The sequence below is a fragment of the Rhinolophus sinicus genome, linkage group LG03 (assembly GCF_036562045.2).
Source record: "Rhinolophus sinicus isolate RSC01 linkage group LG03, ASM3656204v1, whole genome shotgun sequence".
NCBI classification, from domain to species: Eukaryota; Metazoa; Chordata; class Mammalia; order Chiroptera; family Rhinolophidae; genus Rhinolophus; species Rhinolophus sinicus.
Window position 1 is genome coordinate 82456909 of NC_133753.1, and position 13725 is coordinate 82470633.

The following is a 13725-nucleotide window of genomic DNA, read 5'->3' on the forward strand; positions in this document are numbered from 1 at the left end:
GTAAAGGTAAAAAGTGGACCACAATGAGATACCACTATATACCTACTTCAGAATGGCTGAAATTACAGACTGACCTTACCAACTGTTGGTAAGGATGTGAAGCAACTTTAAGTCTCATACATAGCTGGTAGAATGAAAAAAGGTACAGCCACTTGCAAAGCAGCATGACAGTGTCTTAAACAGTCAATATATACCTACTCTACAACCCAGCCATTCCACTACTGGGTATTTGCCTAAGGACAAAGAAAGCTTATGTCCACACAAAGACTTGTTTACCAATATTCATCTGTTTTATTTGTAATACCAAAAACTGGAAACAACTCATATTATCATCAACAGGTGACTAGATGACAAATTGTGGTATATACCTACAATGGAAAGCTACTCAGCAGTAAAAAGTACCAAACTATAGATATACAATATGATTTTCAATGTAATTATGCTGGGAAAAAAAGAAAAAGGCAGATAAAAAAAAAGTATGTACCACATAAATTCCTTTTATATGAAAAATGCAAAGTATAGTGACGAAAATCAGATCAATGAATGGTTGCCTGGGGAGGTGGGAGTAGAAAAGGATGGATTACAACGGGATCTAAGAACTTTTAGGGGTGACAGGTTCCTTATCTTAACTATAGTTTCATGAGTGTATACATGTAAAAAGATTCATCAAATTGTACATTTCAAACATTGCAGTTTATTGTATGTTAATTACACCTCAATAAAGCTGCAAAACAATTTTAAAAATCTATATAAAATACAAAAAAATTTAAAGAAAAACTGATAATGACAGCAACAACTACTCATTATAGAACATTTACTGTGTGTCGTGCACTTTTTATGCTAAGTACTTTGCACTAATTATTTAAGCCTCAAACACCAAAATGGGACAGGTAATATTTTTATCTCTATTTTAAGCACAAAGAGGTTAAATAATTTGCCAATGGTCACACTGTGGTAAGATGTAGAATAAGGACTCAAACCCTGGAAAACTTATTCACAGTCCAAATTAACTTCATGTTTGTTTCTGAAGCACAGGGAATTTTTGTGTTTAGAACAATTATAAGAAATGTGTATGTACTAAGAGTGTTTCCATTAGTCAGGACATGCTCATTTCATACCTAGAGATGAACAGGTTACTTTACAAAATACATGCACCTGGAAATTTTAAAAGTACAAATAAGTTTAAGTGTAAATTACATTCCCCCAGATTCCTCTTGGCAGATTAATCCCTATATCAGTTGTTAGTTTTTCATTTAAAGTACCACAGCTGCTCATTATAAATGAAAGGATTAGGAAGTAAACTCAACCGACTCACATAAAAAAGGATATAAATAATCTACTTTAAAAATTTCTCCTTCTAGTTCCCTTTCTAAGAGGTTCATAGTGCTTCCGATAATTTTTTTTTTCAGAAAACATACTAACATATTTTCAAAAGTAAAAATTTGTCATGTCTTCAGGAAAATAAGCAAATATCTACTATGACAGAATAATGGTAAAAGAGGGAAAAATGAATTACCCACACAGGATAGTAAAGGGGGTGATATCAAAAAAGATAACATGTACCTGAATTACTATATATTTTAAAAGTGCTTCAAGAAAATAGCTTGTGAGATCTTCTTGTCCTTTATCTCCTGATTGTGGGGGGACGAGAGGAGTGATTTCCTCTATAGTGACTTGAGCTATCCAAAGACAAAAGGAAAGTTTAACATCATTACAAAATAAACTTAATAATACAATAACAAGACCCAAATAAAATTTAACTACAAAAAACATACATGTAATAAATACTGCTTGAAAACATTCTAATGATTGAATGTTGAAATAAATCTGAAGTCATCCTAATAGTCCATCACAACAACCATAAACTCTAATAATCAGCTGTTTCATGAAATCTTGATTGAGGGAATGTGACACAGGGAGAGACAAACAGATATGAAGGGATTAAGAGTGGATAACATCTCACTTGGGAAATAACTTCTCGTACTTTAAAATACACATTAAGAGTGTCTATTACAAAAATTCCATAATGTGATGAGAAACATTAATAAAAATGTGCTTATTCATTAATTAAAAGACAATCTGATTACTCTAGGCCATGACTATGCTTACTCTTTAATGTAGCCCCTTTATGCAAAGGATTAAATACTAGTTTCCTCTCAAAAAGAAAGAAAAGTTAACATCTTAGTTCCTTGATGGCAATAGTGCAGTAATAAAATAAGAAACTTTTACATTTTTTCACTTCTCAGATATTCAAAAACATTCATTGTAATACACCTAATTCAAGAAAAATCAATCCACAATCAGCTGAATTCCTATAAATATTTCCTAAGCAGCACAATCAGACCTGATTTAGCATAGGCAGGTCCCTAAACTGTTCCTCAGTAAATATAAGCTAAATAATTATTAAACTTACAGAAACGGATTTTTTTATACTCCTCTTTGCACAAAGTAAAACGCACTTGTACTTCAACGTACATTCAATTAACTCAAGGATACAAGGCGATACATGAGAACTGGAAATTAAAGGTAAATGTAAATGGCCTGCATTAACCATATATTTCTGATGCTTTGACATCAGGGGTCTTGTTGGCCCTGGAGAAAATGTCCCTCCGGGACTATCTAATTCCTAGTGATATAGTAAAGATAGGCCTGCGAGTGTGCCTTTTACATGCAAGCCAGCCAACCCAGAGACCACGCCTCCACTGTCGCCTTTACTGGGCTCTCACACTCAGGGCCACTATTCAGTCCTCTGACCTAATCACCTTAGGGCCGGCTACCAGACAACTAGAGGCAGCCCGCATGCTCCGGAGCCTGCTGAAATCATCCAGACTAGCCAATTCTAGGCCTAGTCACCCCACCTCACACATTCCTGTCTGCACAAACCACAATAAGGGCTCTTGCCCGTGATACCCACCCCCATCTCTGCTCCACCCCACTGCTGACTGCCCCTGGTGCTGCCCAGTGTGCCCACCCTCCCTGGTGTGGCATGCCCTCTCCTCTTGGGAACTCTGAATAACAAAATATAGTTTTAATGGCAATCACCTCCTGATCTGTTGGCCTCATTATACCTGAATAATAATGAAACTTACATTTGAAAATATGGCCTTGGATTGCCTAGTTAATAAATGTACAGACATTTAAAAAATATATTAACAAACTACACAGAAAACTTTAAAATATTAGTAGATAAGATCTCAAGAATCTTACTTTCTTGAAGGTTGAGTGGAGGATTAATGAGATTATCTAAAGTTCGAGGTCCATATTCAGATTGTGGTGCCGAAAATCCAGGGATTAAACATGAAAACATCCAAAGCTGTTCTTTGCTACAGTTATTCTGAAGAGCTTGTAACCATAACAAGAAAAGACGAACACCTTCCCTCCTGATCTAAAATAAAAATGAAAAACAGTATTTTTATTTACAATTGAAATACTTTTTTCCTTTTAAGGCCAAAATTCTCTGGAAGATTATTACTAGATAATTCTAGAAGAATGATACTTTGCAAAAGGAGGAAAGGGACAAAGGGAGGGGAAGAGATATTACACTCATGACATTTATTGAGCCCTCATTATTATAAATCTAAATTCATGGATTTTGAACAAAGGAAGAATGAACTTGGCCTCTAATTACTTAAAGCCATCAAGTAATTTTTATTCTACAATTTCCAATCATAAAAACTCAGAAAATCATTTCCTTCTTGTCTATTCCCCTTTTCTCTCCTTTCCATCACCACTAGTCTAATCCAAGAAGCGAGAAGAAGAGAGGGCAATGACTGTTCCTTGCTATAATGAAAGGAGGAATGATTATGGGGACCCTGGTGCACTGCTAAATCAATGCTGTTGTCCTTAAAAAGCTTATCACTCTCTGAAATTATCTCATCTACTTATTACTTGCAGCTAGGCTGCAAAGCAGGAATTTTGGCCTATTACTTATATTCTAAGCACCTAGAACAATGCCCTGTACACAGAAGACAATAAATATTTGAATGAATGAATAAATATTCCCAAGAAGAGAATAGGAAATGATTTTTAAAATTAAATCTCAGATAAGCAAACACAAAGTTCTTCACTAGCCTAACCTCACTGGTATCTTTGGAAATTAACCTATCGCAGGTCTGTTAACTGCCTGTTTGACAGTCTGTTAACTGTCAAAGCTATTCAACTGCTTCTACCTCACGGTTTAGTCAGATAATAGGATAAAGATGTAGGAAGGCTTAATCCTTTCTACTGCTACACCCAAGCCTTGATTTCAAAAGAATTACAATGTAAGACTTTAACCTATAGCAAGATGCTTTTGGACTGGACAGCTCTTCTTACCACAGTACAATGATATAACGAAAAAGAAAAAATATATACATTTTTACATAGATCCCCTACTTTCCTCTATACTATCTAAAAATAACTATGGTAAAATGAAGAAGAATTTGGTGAATGACTATTTTCTTCTGGAGACCACAGAGTAAAGTATTTCTGGTGAATGAGTCAAAGCAGCGGCAAAAGTACAATAGTTTTTCAATAGCCTGGTCAACCTAGTATGTATTTTCATTCATACTGAGAATGTTGCTATATTTTAAGTAAATTCAGTTCAATTAAGTGGACTAAAGACAGTTCAAAATTCTTTAGGAAAAAGCTGATGTAAGACAAATGGCTGTATGCTTTACATAGTTTTTAAGAAGTCAGAAAAGAAATATAAATATATTATACCTTCAAAGAATTTCCTGTGTGGAGTAGTTTCTTTAAAATCAAACCTGAAAAGAAAACATGATTTTAAGTACTCATATCTTACTATTTTTCTAAATGTCAGAGTTCTCGGTCAGACTTGAAAACACTTTAAAACAAGTCCTTGGCAACCTCCAAATTATTCTTGGTGACCTTGATATCCTTCTGGCCATAATCTTGGGACCAGAAGGGCATACAAAAAGTCACCTTCTCAACACATGGCTTATTGCAAATAAACAATGATGTATTCTAATGAAACAAATCTTAAACCCTAAATTGCATTTAATACAACAATCTATGTATATCTCTTGTTTAAACTAAGAATACAATTAAATACTTTCTCCATCACTAATTCAAATAAAACCACTGTAGAAAATTTCCATTTAGCTAAGCACATAAAAATCTACAACTCTAATATTTCCTAACAAATATTTCCAGTGTACTAACTTTTTCCAAAATATTCAAAACCATATATTTTACTTTTAAATTATACAATATTTCAAATCTACAATAAAATACTGAAATAACACTAACAAACATCCAGAGGTCCACCATTTGGTCTGAACAAATATAAACACAGTCTCATGCTTCTTAATTCCAAATTTTCATTTATTTATATTATCTATAATGTTTTATCTAACAATACAAGTATCATTGAAGCCTCCTGTGAATCCATCCTGAATCACTTTCCAGAGGAACACATTATCCAAATTTTGGTATTATTTCCACAAATTTAAAATTGGTTTACACGTTTAAAATCTTACACCCATAAGAAAAATTTCTTCCACAGCTATTTAATCCTGCATTTTTAAATTCTTTCTAGTAATGTAAAGATTATATATATATATATATATATATATATATATATATATCATATATATATGATCAAGTCTGTGACTTTGTTTAAGTTTCATTTGTCATAACAAAAATAAGGTTTACGTTTCAACAAACTGTTGATTCATCTGAAATTCCCTTCCTTATGTTTGAGCAAATTCAATTTCTTCAAGTAATACCATGTAAACCCCAGTCATCAGCTCTCCTAAAAATATCTATATACGCTAAATGCAATGTGGTATCAGGGACTGGATCCTGGAACAGAAAAAGAACATTAAATGGAAAACTAATCAAATTTGAATAAGTTTGGGGTTTAATTAGTAGTAAAAACAACCAAAACAAAATCTTATACATGGTATCATACAAAGTAAGTCATCCTGTAAGTTGCTTTTCACATCCAACAATAGCTTCTGTAATTTATCTATACTGATCTACGTATTGTGAGTGAATTCATTTTAACTGCTGTACACTATTCCATTCTTTGACTATACCATTCATCTTCTTAAGGTTAGGATATTTGGTTTGTTTTCAAAATGTTGCTATTCCCAAGAATACTACAATAAATGTTCTTGTATGCATGTGAGTTTGCATTGATTCCCTGTTATGCATGTGAGTTTCTCCAGGATATATAAGCAGAAACAAAACTACTCACTTTCAACTTTATTAAATATTGGCAAATTCTCTCCATAGTTGAGAAATTTAGCAGCACTAATAACAGTGTATGAGAGTGCTGTGGTAACAAATTCTTGGCACCACAAAAAAAACAGGCAAATGCTCTAACATTTGCCAGTCTGATAAGTGTTAAATACTTAATGCTTTCATTTGATGTCTCCTAGGATAAACTTGTTAGGCTATATTAAAAAGTCCCTACAGGAATTCTGAATGAAAATTGTTATCTTTATACTACCAAGCCTATCATCCATGAATATTGCGTAAGATTCCATTTATTCAAGTCCTTTCTTATTCTTCAATAATATCATCACCATACATTAATCTAATATTTTAAATAACTACAGAATACACATTCTCAAGCACAATGGAACATTCTTCAGGAGAGACTATATTCTGAGCCATGAAATGTCTCAAAAATTTTAAAAGGACCAATATTACATAAAGTGTATTTTCTGACCACAAAGGAATTAAGTTAGAAGTCACAACAAAAATAAATCTGTGGCAACATCAAATATTTGAAAATTTAAAAAATAACACTATTAAAGAAGCTATGGGTCAAAGAAACCAAAAGTGACATTAGAAAGTATTTTCAACTAAATGAAAATCAACTAGAATCACTAATTTTTATTTATACACAAACCCAAAAGGATTAACAGTTTTAGGATTTTTCTGAGTGACAAAGAAAAATGACCATTTATGTATATTCTCAAGTTAGACATTTATTGTTGTATTATTAATCATGACAACTAGATAGCTTAAAGGTCCTATGGAGATTTAAGACTACATTCCTTAGGAAATACAATAAACTTTTGAAGTTCAGACATCTGAAAAAAAGTTTTTTCATATACAACCTTCAAGGACATATTTATGATTATGGAATACAAAATAGGATTTCACTATTCTATCGCGCACCCTCACGTGCTTATTAGCAAGTCATATGTCTTCTTTGGTGCAATGCCTATTCAACTATTTTCCGTATTTTAAAAATGGACTTCTTTGTCTTATTACTGAGCTGTAAGAGCCCTCTACATATTATGGGTACATCATTTTTAGTCTCAAACCTTATATAAAAAAGTTTATTCTAAAAGGTTTTACTATTTTGGATTTTCAGCCCTTGCATCAATATCCCTCCTATATGTCAAAAAATTTTTTTGGTTTTTTGGGGGGGAGTTTATTTCTGGAACTGCTAACTGGGGTGGCTTACAGTTTTCAAGTCTCAGAGAAGATTTCATTTCCTCTGATTAAGAAACATAGAGCCTAAATTTATGCCTCTCTTTTTTAAGAGAAACAAATACAATTTTTACAAATGAACATAAGGGTTATAACATTCTACTTCAACAATGTAGATGTGGTGGCTGTCAGGATATTCCCCAGGAGAGAAGGATCAGGAGAATCACTAACAGAAAGCCCTCACTCACATCGAGACAGTGAACCAAAGCCAGCAATTGCCTATCTACAGACTCCTTTATGAGGAAGGGGAATGCCTTACTATGACGCCTCGAAAGTCCTGCGATTGTTCCAGAACCAGACTCCAAGCCAGCAACCATCTGGTATCAGAAAGTCTGTGATCGCCTGCCTGCGTGGTCTCTGACAGTAATCCACAGCAGGGTTTTCTCCCTCTTCTTCTTTTCAGCCTTGTTTCATGATCTGGGAAACTCTATTTTGACCCTTCAAATGGTAAGCTTAACTCCAGTTATCCCCCTTTTTGGGGGGAGCAAACTACCAGCTGACACTGCTTGCTTTCAAACCTGGAGCCCACTGCTTTTGCTCTACTTGGCACTTTGGATTTCTTTTCCATTTCTGATTCACAGAGATATTTATTTTGATGCTGAGCCTGTTTTTATTTTTTTATAGTTTTACCATCATTGCTAATGTATTACGAGTAACAAACAGGTGGTGCAAAGAAATCTAATAATCATTTTGACTGGAAATCCTTCATCTATGTTTTTATCTTACATTCCCAGTAAGTCTAGTCTTGTATTATTTATTTTGTTTTTACTAAAGCATAAACTATGAATTCATTTCAAATGACAACGCATTAAAGAGCATTTTCATATATTATCATTTATTTCAAAGGCGAAGTATACAATTACTTACCAATACTATGAAACTGCCATCGCTGATGAATTCTTTCTGGAAGAAGTTGTAAAATTTTCTAAAAATCAGTATGAATAAAACAAACAAAAAAAAGAATGGAAAGCAAAGAATGAGTCCATGTTCTGTGCAATGTGAAAAATTAAAGAGCTTACACTAAGCCTTCTAGAATTTCTTAAGGGAAATACAGTATTACAAATACAAAATAGTCTCTGAGCTAATCTGATAGGACTGGCACTACTGCAGCACTGGCATACTGATCAATATTTGAAAACCCCCCAAAACAAGTCATCCTAATAAAGACTTGGAACAGGAAATTAATGAAATTTATCTTCTACAGTGATGTGGAAAGTTAAGTATATTTCTCCATAGTGATTAAATGCTAACTCTTATATATTTCAAAATGCTTATGTACTATTTGTAGAATTAACTGCATTGTGGATATTACTGATAAGTTTTGCATTCTTTCAGATAATAAGGTTTCTGACATTTTGTCTCTTCAAGTAGTTCTTTCCCCTACGTTGATAAATCTAGGGGAACTATTTTGATTTCACAGAAATCCCATGAAATATTTGTACTGAGTTAATTCTGTGAACCCAAAAGTACTTATATATTATGATGGCTATAGGTATGACAACAATATTTTAAAATTCAGGAGTTAGAGGTTTCTATTAGCTGGGAATAAACACTTTCACATATGACAGTTTCAAAATTTTGCCTTTAATTTCCTTTACATATTGCATCTGTGTGGATTATTCTAGATCCACAGCTGCTTTGCTATGTTGCTGAACTGTGCTCTCAGTACTCCGCTTGCTGAGTGACATCTGTGTGTGTGTGTTGTTATTGCTGCTCTTACTACTATTATTATTTAGAAACACCATTAATTGAATGTCCATAAGGGCCAAACACTAAACAAGACACAGTACATGATGGTATCTTATTAATCCTCACAATCATCCTAAAATGAGAGTTTATTTATCTCATTTGACAAAGGAGGAAATGGGTTAAGTAATGTGCTTAGGTAGAAAGTGGAAGAACAGAGATTCCAACCTTAATATGTCTCTTGCTAAAACGTGCTTCCATACTATTCTGCTCAAAGGATGGTATGTATGCAAGTTTTACACTTCTCTATCTTCCCTTTGATAGTCTTTAGTCCATCTCATACATGAGGGTGATGAAGAAATTACAAAGTTCTTCACAGATAAATGCTAGTCCCACACAAGATACATAAACTTCTCCTTTGCCCTCTTCATATTTTTCCAACAGCTAGCTAACAAGTACAATTATACTTATTTTGGTGTGGAAAGAGATAAAATTACAGAAAATTGAAAAGACAAGTTTGTGAACTACTCAAAAGCATTCCTAAATTGACTATTAAATTATACTTTATAATAAATTAACCCCTTATAAAATGTAAATAAACATGTCTATGTTTTTATGTGGTTAATATAAAGATGAAAGTAATTACGTGCTCTCAACTGCACAGAAAACAGATTATAAATCTTATGCCGTATTACTAATATTACATAACAAGGCTTTTTATTCCAGAAAGAGAAAAATTACTTTATAATTTCTTGATTTTTAAAAAATCATCATTAGTCTGTAAACGTAGAGGTCAGGTATTTATTGTCCCCATTATAAGTAGAAAAACACCAGCACACAAGTTAAAACTCTTTTCCAGAAGATGAAAACCCTGTATCATACCGTGTTTTCCCTGAAAATAAGACCTAGCCAGTCACTCAGCTCTAATGTGTCTTTTGGAGCAAAAATTAATACAAGACCCGGTCTTATTTTACAGAAGACCCGGTCTTATAATCATATAAAACCGGGTCTTATATAATATTATATACATTTGAAAGACAGAATGAAGAGCAAAGAGTTATTTTAAAAGCGGGGGGGGGGGGGGGGTGTGTGTGTGTGTGTGTGTGTGTGTGTGTGTGTGTGTGTGTGTGTGTGTGTGGCGGGCAGGGGGGAACATGGGGAGAGGGTGCCTTAATTTTTATTAATATGGCAAAAATAAAACACAAATTTTAGCGAAGTATCACATGTTGCTATTTCCTTCTGCTTACTTAGAAATAAAGACTTGTCCCAACCAATCCAAAGTAATGTAGAACAATTTATAAGACATTTAAGACTATTTTATACAAGTTTGCAATGAAAAGGAGTTGAAGCAGAAACTATAAATTCCTTAGGTATATAACAGTTCCATGAAGTTACCCTCTCAGGTAAGAATGTTTGAAATTAAAAAAAAAAAAAAAAATCTCTATTTGTGTAAATCTCCCACAAATTAGTACCTATTTTGTAGTGTCAAATGCATAAAAATATAATTCTATCTATAGCTATACATAATAAATCTACCTCAAAAAATAGTCAGGAATATTTTCAGGTTACAAAATCTTGATTCAGTTTTTAAAAAGCACAGCAGATGCACAGTATTTTATTATACACTTTATAGTTCCAAGAATTATTTTTGGATAAAAGAAAGTTAGACTGGCAGGTACTTACCTCAAAAATAAAAAGTATAGCATCCAATTCCTCCCTCTGAGATTTGTGACCTAATTTTTTCAGAAAAATATTTTAAACATTATTATTTTGTCCTCATTATTAATAACCATTTAAAAAGCTTAAAATATTTAAAGCACTAAAGTTTTTTCTCAGTCATTTTGTAATAAAATGTTTAAAGTATATTCTGTTCAATGTGCAAACAGTATCATAGCATCTCTACGCTTTTTCAACAGTTAAATTCAGATTTTACATATTTATGTCTAAAAACAAATCACAATATATTGTGGAAAACTTGAAATGAACTCTGAAAATGTGAAAATGACTGCTCAAACCTGACACATGACCTTAGGGCAAAGCAAAGAAGGCAAGGAAATAGGTAAACCTGACCAGGAAAAAGGCCTACCTTCTAGGCCTTCTTAACGTAATAAGATCAGTACTTCTAACCCATATTGTGAGAGGGGTGTCTAAAAGCTGCCTGACAAAAAGTGAATACTAAAATTCCAATGTCCAAGAGTCTATTTTTAAGTGAATGCATATGATAATTATTAGTAACATCAACATATACCAGGATTGATTTTAACATCTTACCTTTCTGTTTAAGACTAGCTTCAATAGTCACAAAATTCTCAAAGAACACATAATATATATGTGAAAAATGCTGGTCAAAAAACTGTTTAAGATCGATAGATTCTGCATTCTCTGAAAAATAAATGAAAACAGTTTTAGTGCTTACTATTCACATGTTAAATTATATTCAGCAAATATTGACAGTGACAAGTTTCCTTCCAAAAAGTCAAAGAACTGCTCCTAAAACTCTATCCTATTAAAATATCTGAATTATGTATTTATATATCTATATTCTTGTTCTTACAACTTTAGTTTTTAAAGATTTCAGCTTTAATTTTAAAAAGTGATCAAGTCAGGTTATCATAATCTTTGTTTCCTGAAAGAAAACAATGTCTCAGAGAGATTTACTCAAAATCATTAACCAAACCAAAAAAAGACGTTCTATTTTCAATTCAGATACACCTCTCCTAACTTCTCCCCTGGACAGTTTAAAATCAGTATTTCCAATAACATATCATGAAATAATAACATATCATATCTAAAATACATGTATTCCATATATAGGTACCTAAAAATAGGTTTTATAAATAAGCACTGTTAAGTATTACAAAGCTCAAACATAGATAATACTGCTCTAAAAGAACTGTCAGTATAATCTAGGGCACACAAAACTAAACATATAATTGTATGCGTAGTAGAAAGTGTTAGCTACTAAAAACGAAGTGACAAAGTTAACGGCAATTTAGAAATACAAAATTCCTTTCAAAGCTCAATGAGGGGTGAAGGCGGGAAAGAAGAAACGCCTGCGGACATATTATTTGAAAAGACTTTTAAGGACAGGAAGGACGACGTGAAGTGGTGGGGTTGAATGGGAAGGGCATTCTAGGCATAAACAAAGACACAGTGAGGAACGCATGAAGCATGACAGGGGGCAGAAAAATAATTCATTTTGGCTAGAGCTTAGAGCATTTTAATAAAAACAAAACTGAAAAAGTGGCCGTGAGATATGTTGTAAAATGTTTTGAATGCAAACTGAGGAGACTGGATTTATTATTCAAAGCAAAGTATCTATGTAGGTGTATATGTATTTATGTATTTTGTTGTTTGGCTTATTTTCTGGGGGACTGAGAAGATTGAAGAAAAATGGGAAATGGAGAACTTTTATGTACTTCTTACTATTCAAGTTTGTTTTCAAAAAACATATTTCTTTTACAATAAAAAATAAATTTGAAAAAGGCAACTGGAAAAAAAATCAAAGATTTTTTTAACCTGGGAGTGAGATGAAGAATAAACTACTAATTGTTAATAAACTCATGTTAAAAGTAAACCTCAATTAGTTCCTTGGACTGCTTTAATGTTCAATGGAAGATTTCAGAATAAAGTGAAGTACCAACAACATAAAGATAGCACTTTAAACTCTCTTTCGTGTATTATGTTTCCTATGAATATTCACAATAATTCCTTAGACATTTTATATGTGAAATTTTCCAAGAATGTTTCCCTTTTGCTCTGCTCTCCCAAAGGAAGGAAGGAAGGCCCTCTCTTCTCTATTCCCTTAGATTCTCTATATTTCTCTTGTATGGAAATAACTATTTCAAGTGTTTTCTTCTCTTTCTTCCAGGACTAGTCTATAGCTTCTTTAGAATAGAAAAGGTGTCTACCTTAGTCTACCCAAAACCCAGCAGAGTGCTGAGCACATATGTACTCAAAGTGTTTTATTATCAATAAAATATTTTAATTTTATTGTATTCATTTTGTAGCTTGGAAATGTTTAACCTTGGAAAAGACTGCATAACCTACTGACAGGCAAAATAGCATTGCTTCATCTTGACCAGAATTAGAACACCCAGATTCCACGCCTACCTGTAACACTACCTGCGTGACTTTTCACAGAACTAGGAAGAAAATAATGGCTAACACAAACTGACTGTTTCCTATATGCTAGACATTCTTCCAGATGCTTTACAGAAATTAATTCTTATAATCCTCATAGCAAACTATGAAATAAGTACAATTACTATCCTCCCTACTTTACAATGAGGAAACAGACACAGAGAATTTATTTAGCTACTAAGAAGCAGAGTCAGGGATTTCAACTCCACACAGCCTGGATCTATTGCCCATGCTCCTAACACAGAGGTGATATATCTATAAGAAGTATATCTATAAGAAATATATCTATAATATGTCCAGTAATATATCTAAAAGAAAAATAGTGAAAGAACACAAGGAATTTATCTATTATCTGCCTAAAATAAGGAAAATAGTCATCAAATACTAAACCTATTTAACAGACTAATTATTAAAGTAAAAACACATACACTGAGAAAAACAAGA

The 13725-nt window shown here is 32.9% G+C and overlaps 1 protein-coding gene across 16 annotated transcripts in view; it reads right to left on the minus strand.

Annotated features, from left to right (window-relative positions):
- RALGAPA1 (Ral GTPase activating protein catalytic subunit alpha 1) overlaps positions 1-13725 on the minus strand; it is a 212429-nt gene that overhangs the window by 173253 nt on the left and 25451 nt on the right. For all 16 annotated transcript variants that reach the window (XR_012494845.1, XM_074328151.1, XM_019750426.2 and 13 more), the window contains exons 2-7: positions 11410-11520; positions 10822-10871; positions 8320-8377; positions 4702-4745; positions 3208-3385; positions 1564-1679 (exon numbers count right to left, since the gene is read on the minus strand). Coding sequence is in view for 15 of the 16 variants with exons in the window: in XM_074328151.1 (XP_074184252.1) it covers positions 1564-1679; positions 3208-3385; positions 4702-4745; positions 8320-8377; positions 10822-10871; positions 11410-11520 (557 nt within the window). In the remaining variant the exon portion in view is untranslated. The remainder of the gene's footprint in view (positions 1-1563; positions 1680-3207; positions 3386-4701; positions 4746-8319; positions 8378-10821; positions 10872-11409; positions 11521-13725) is intronic.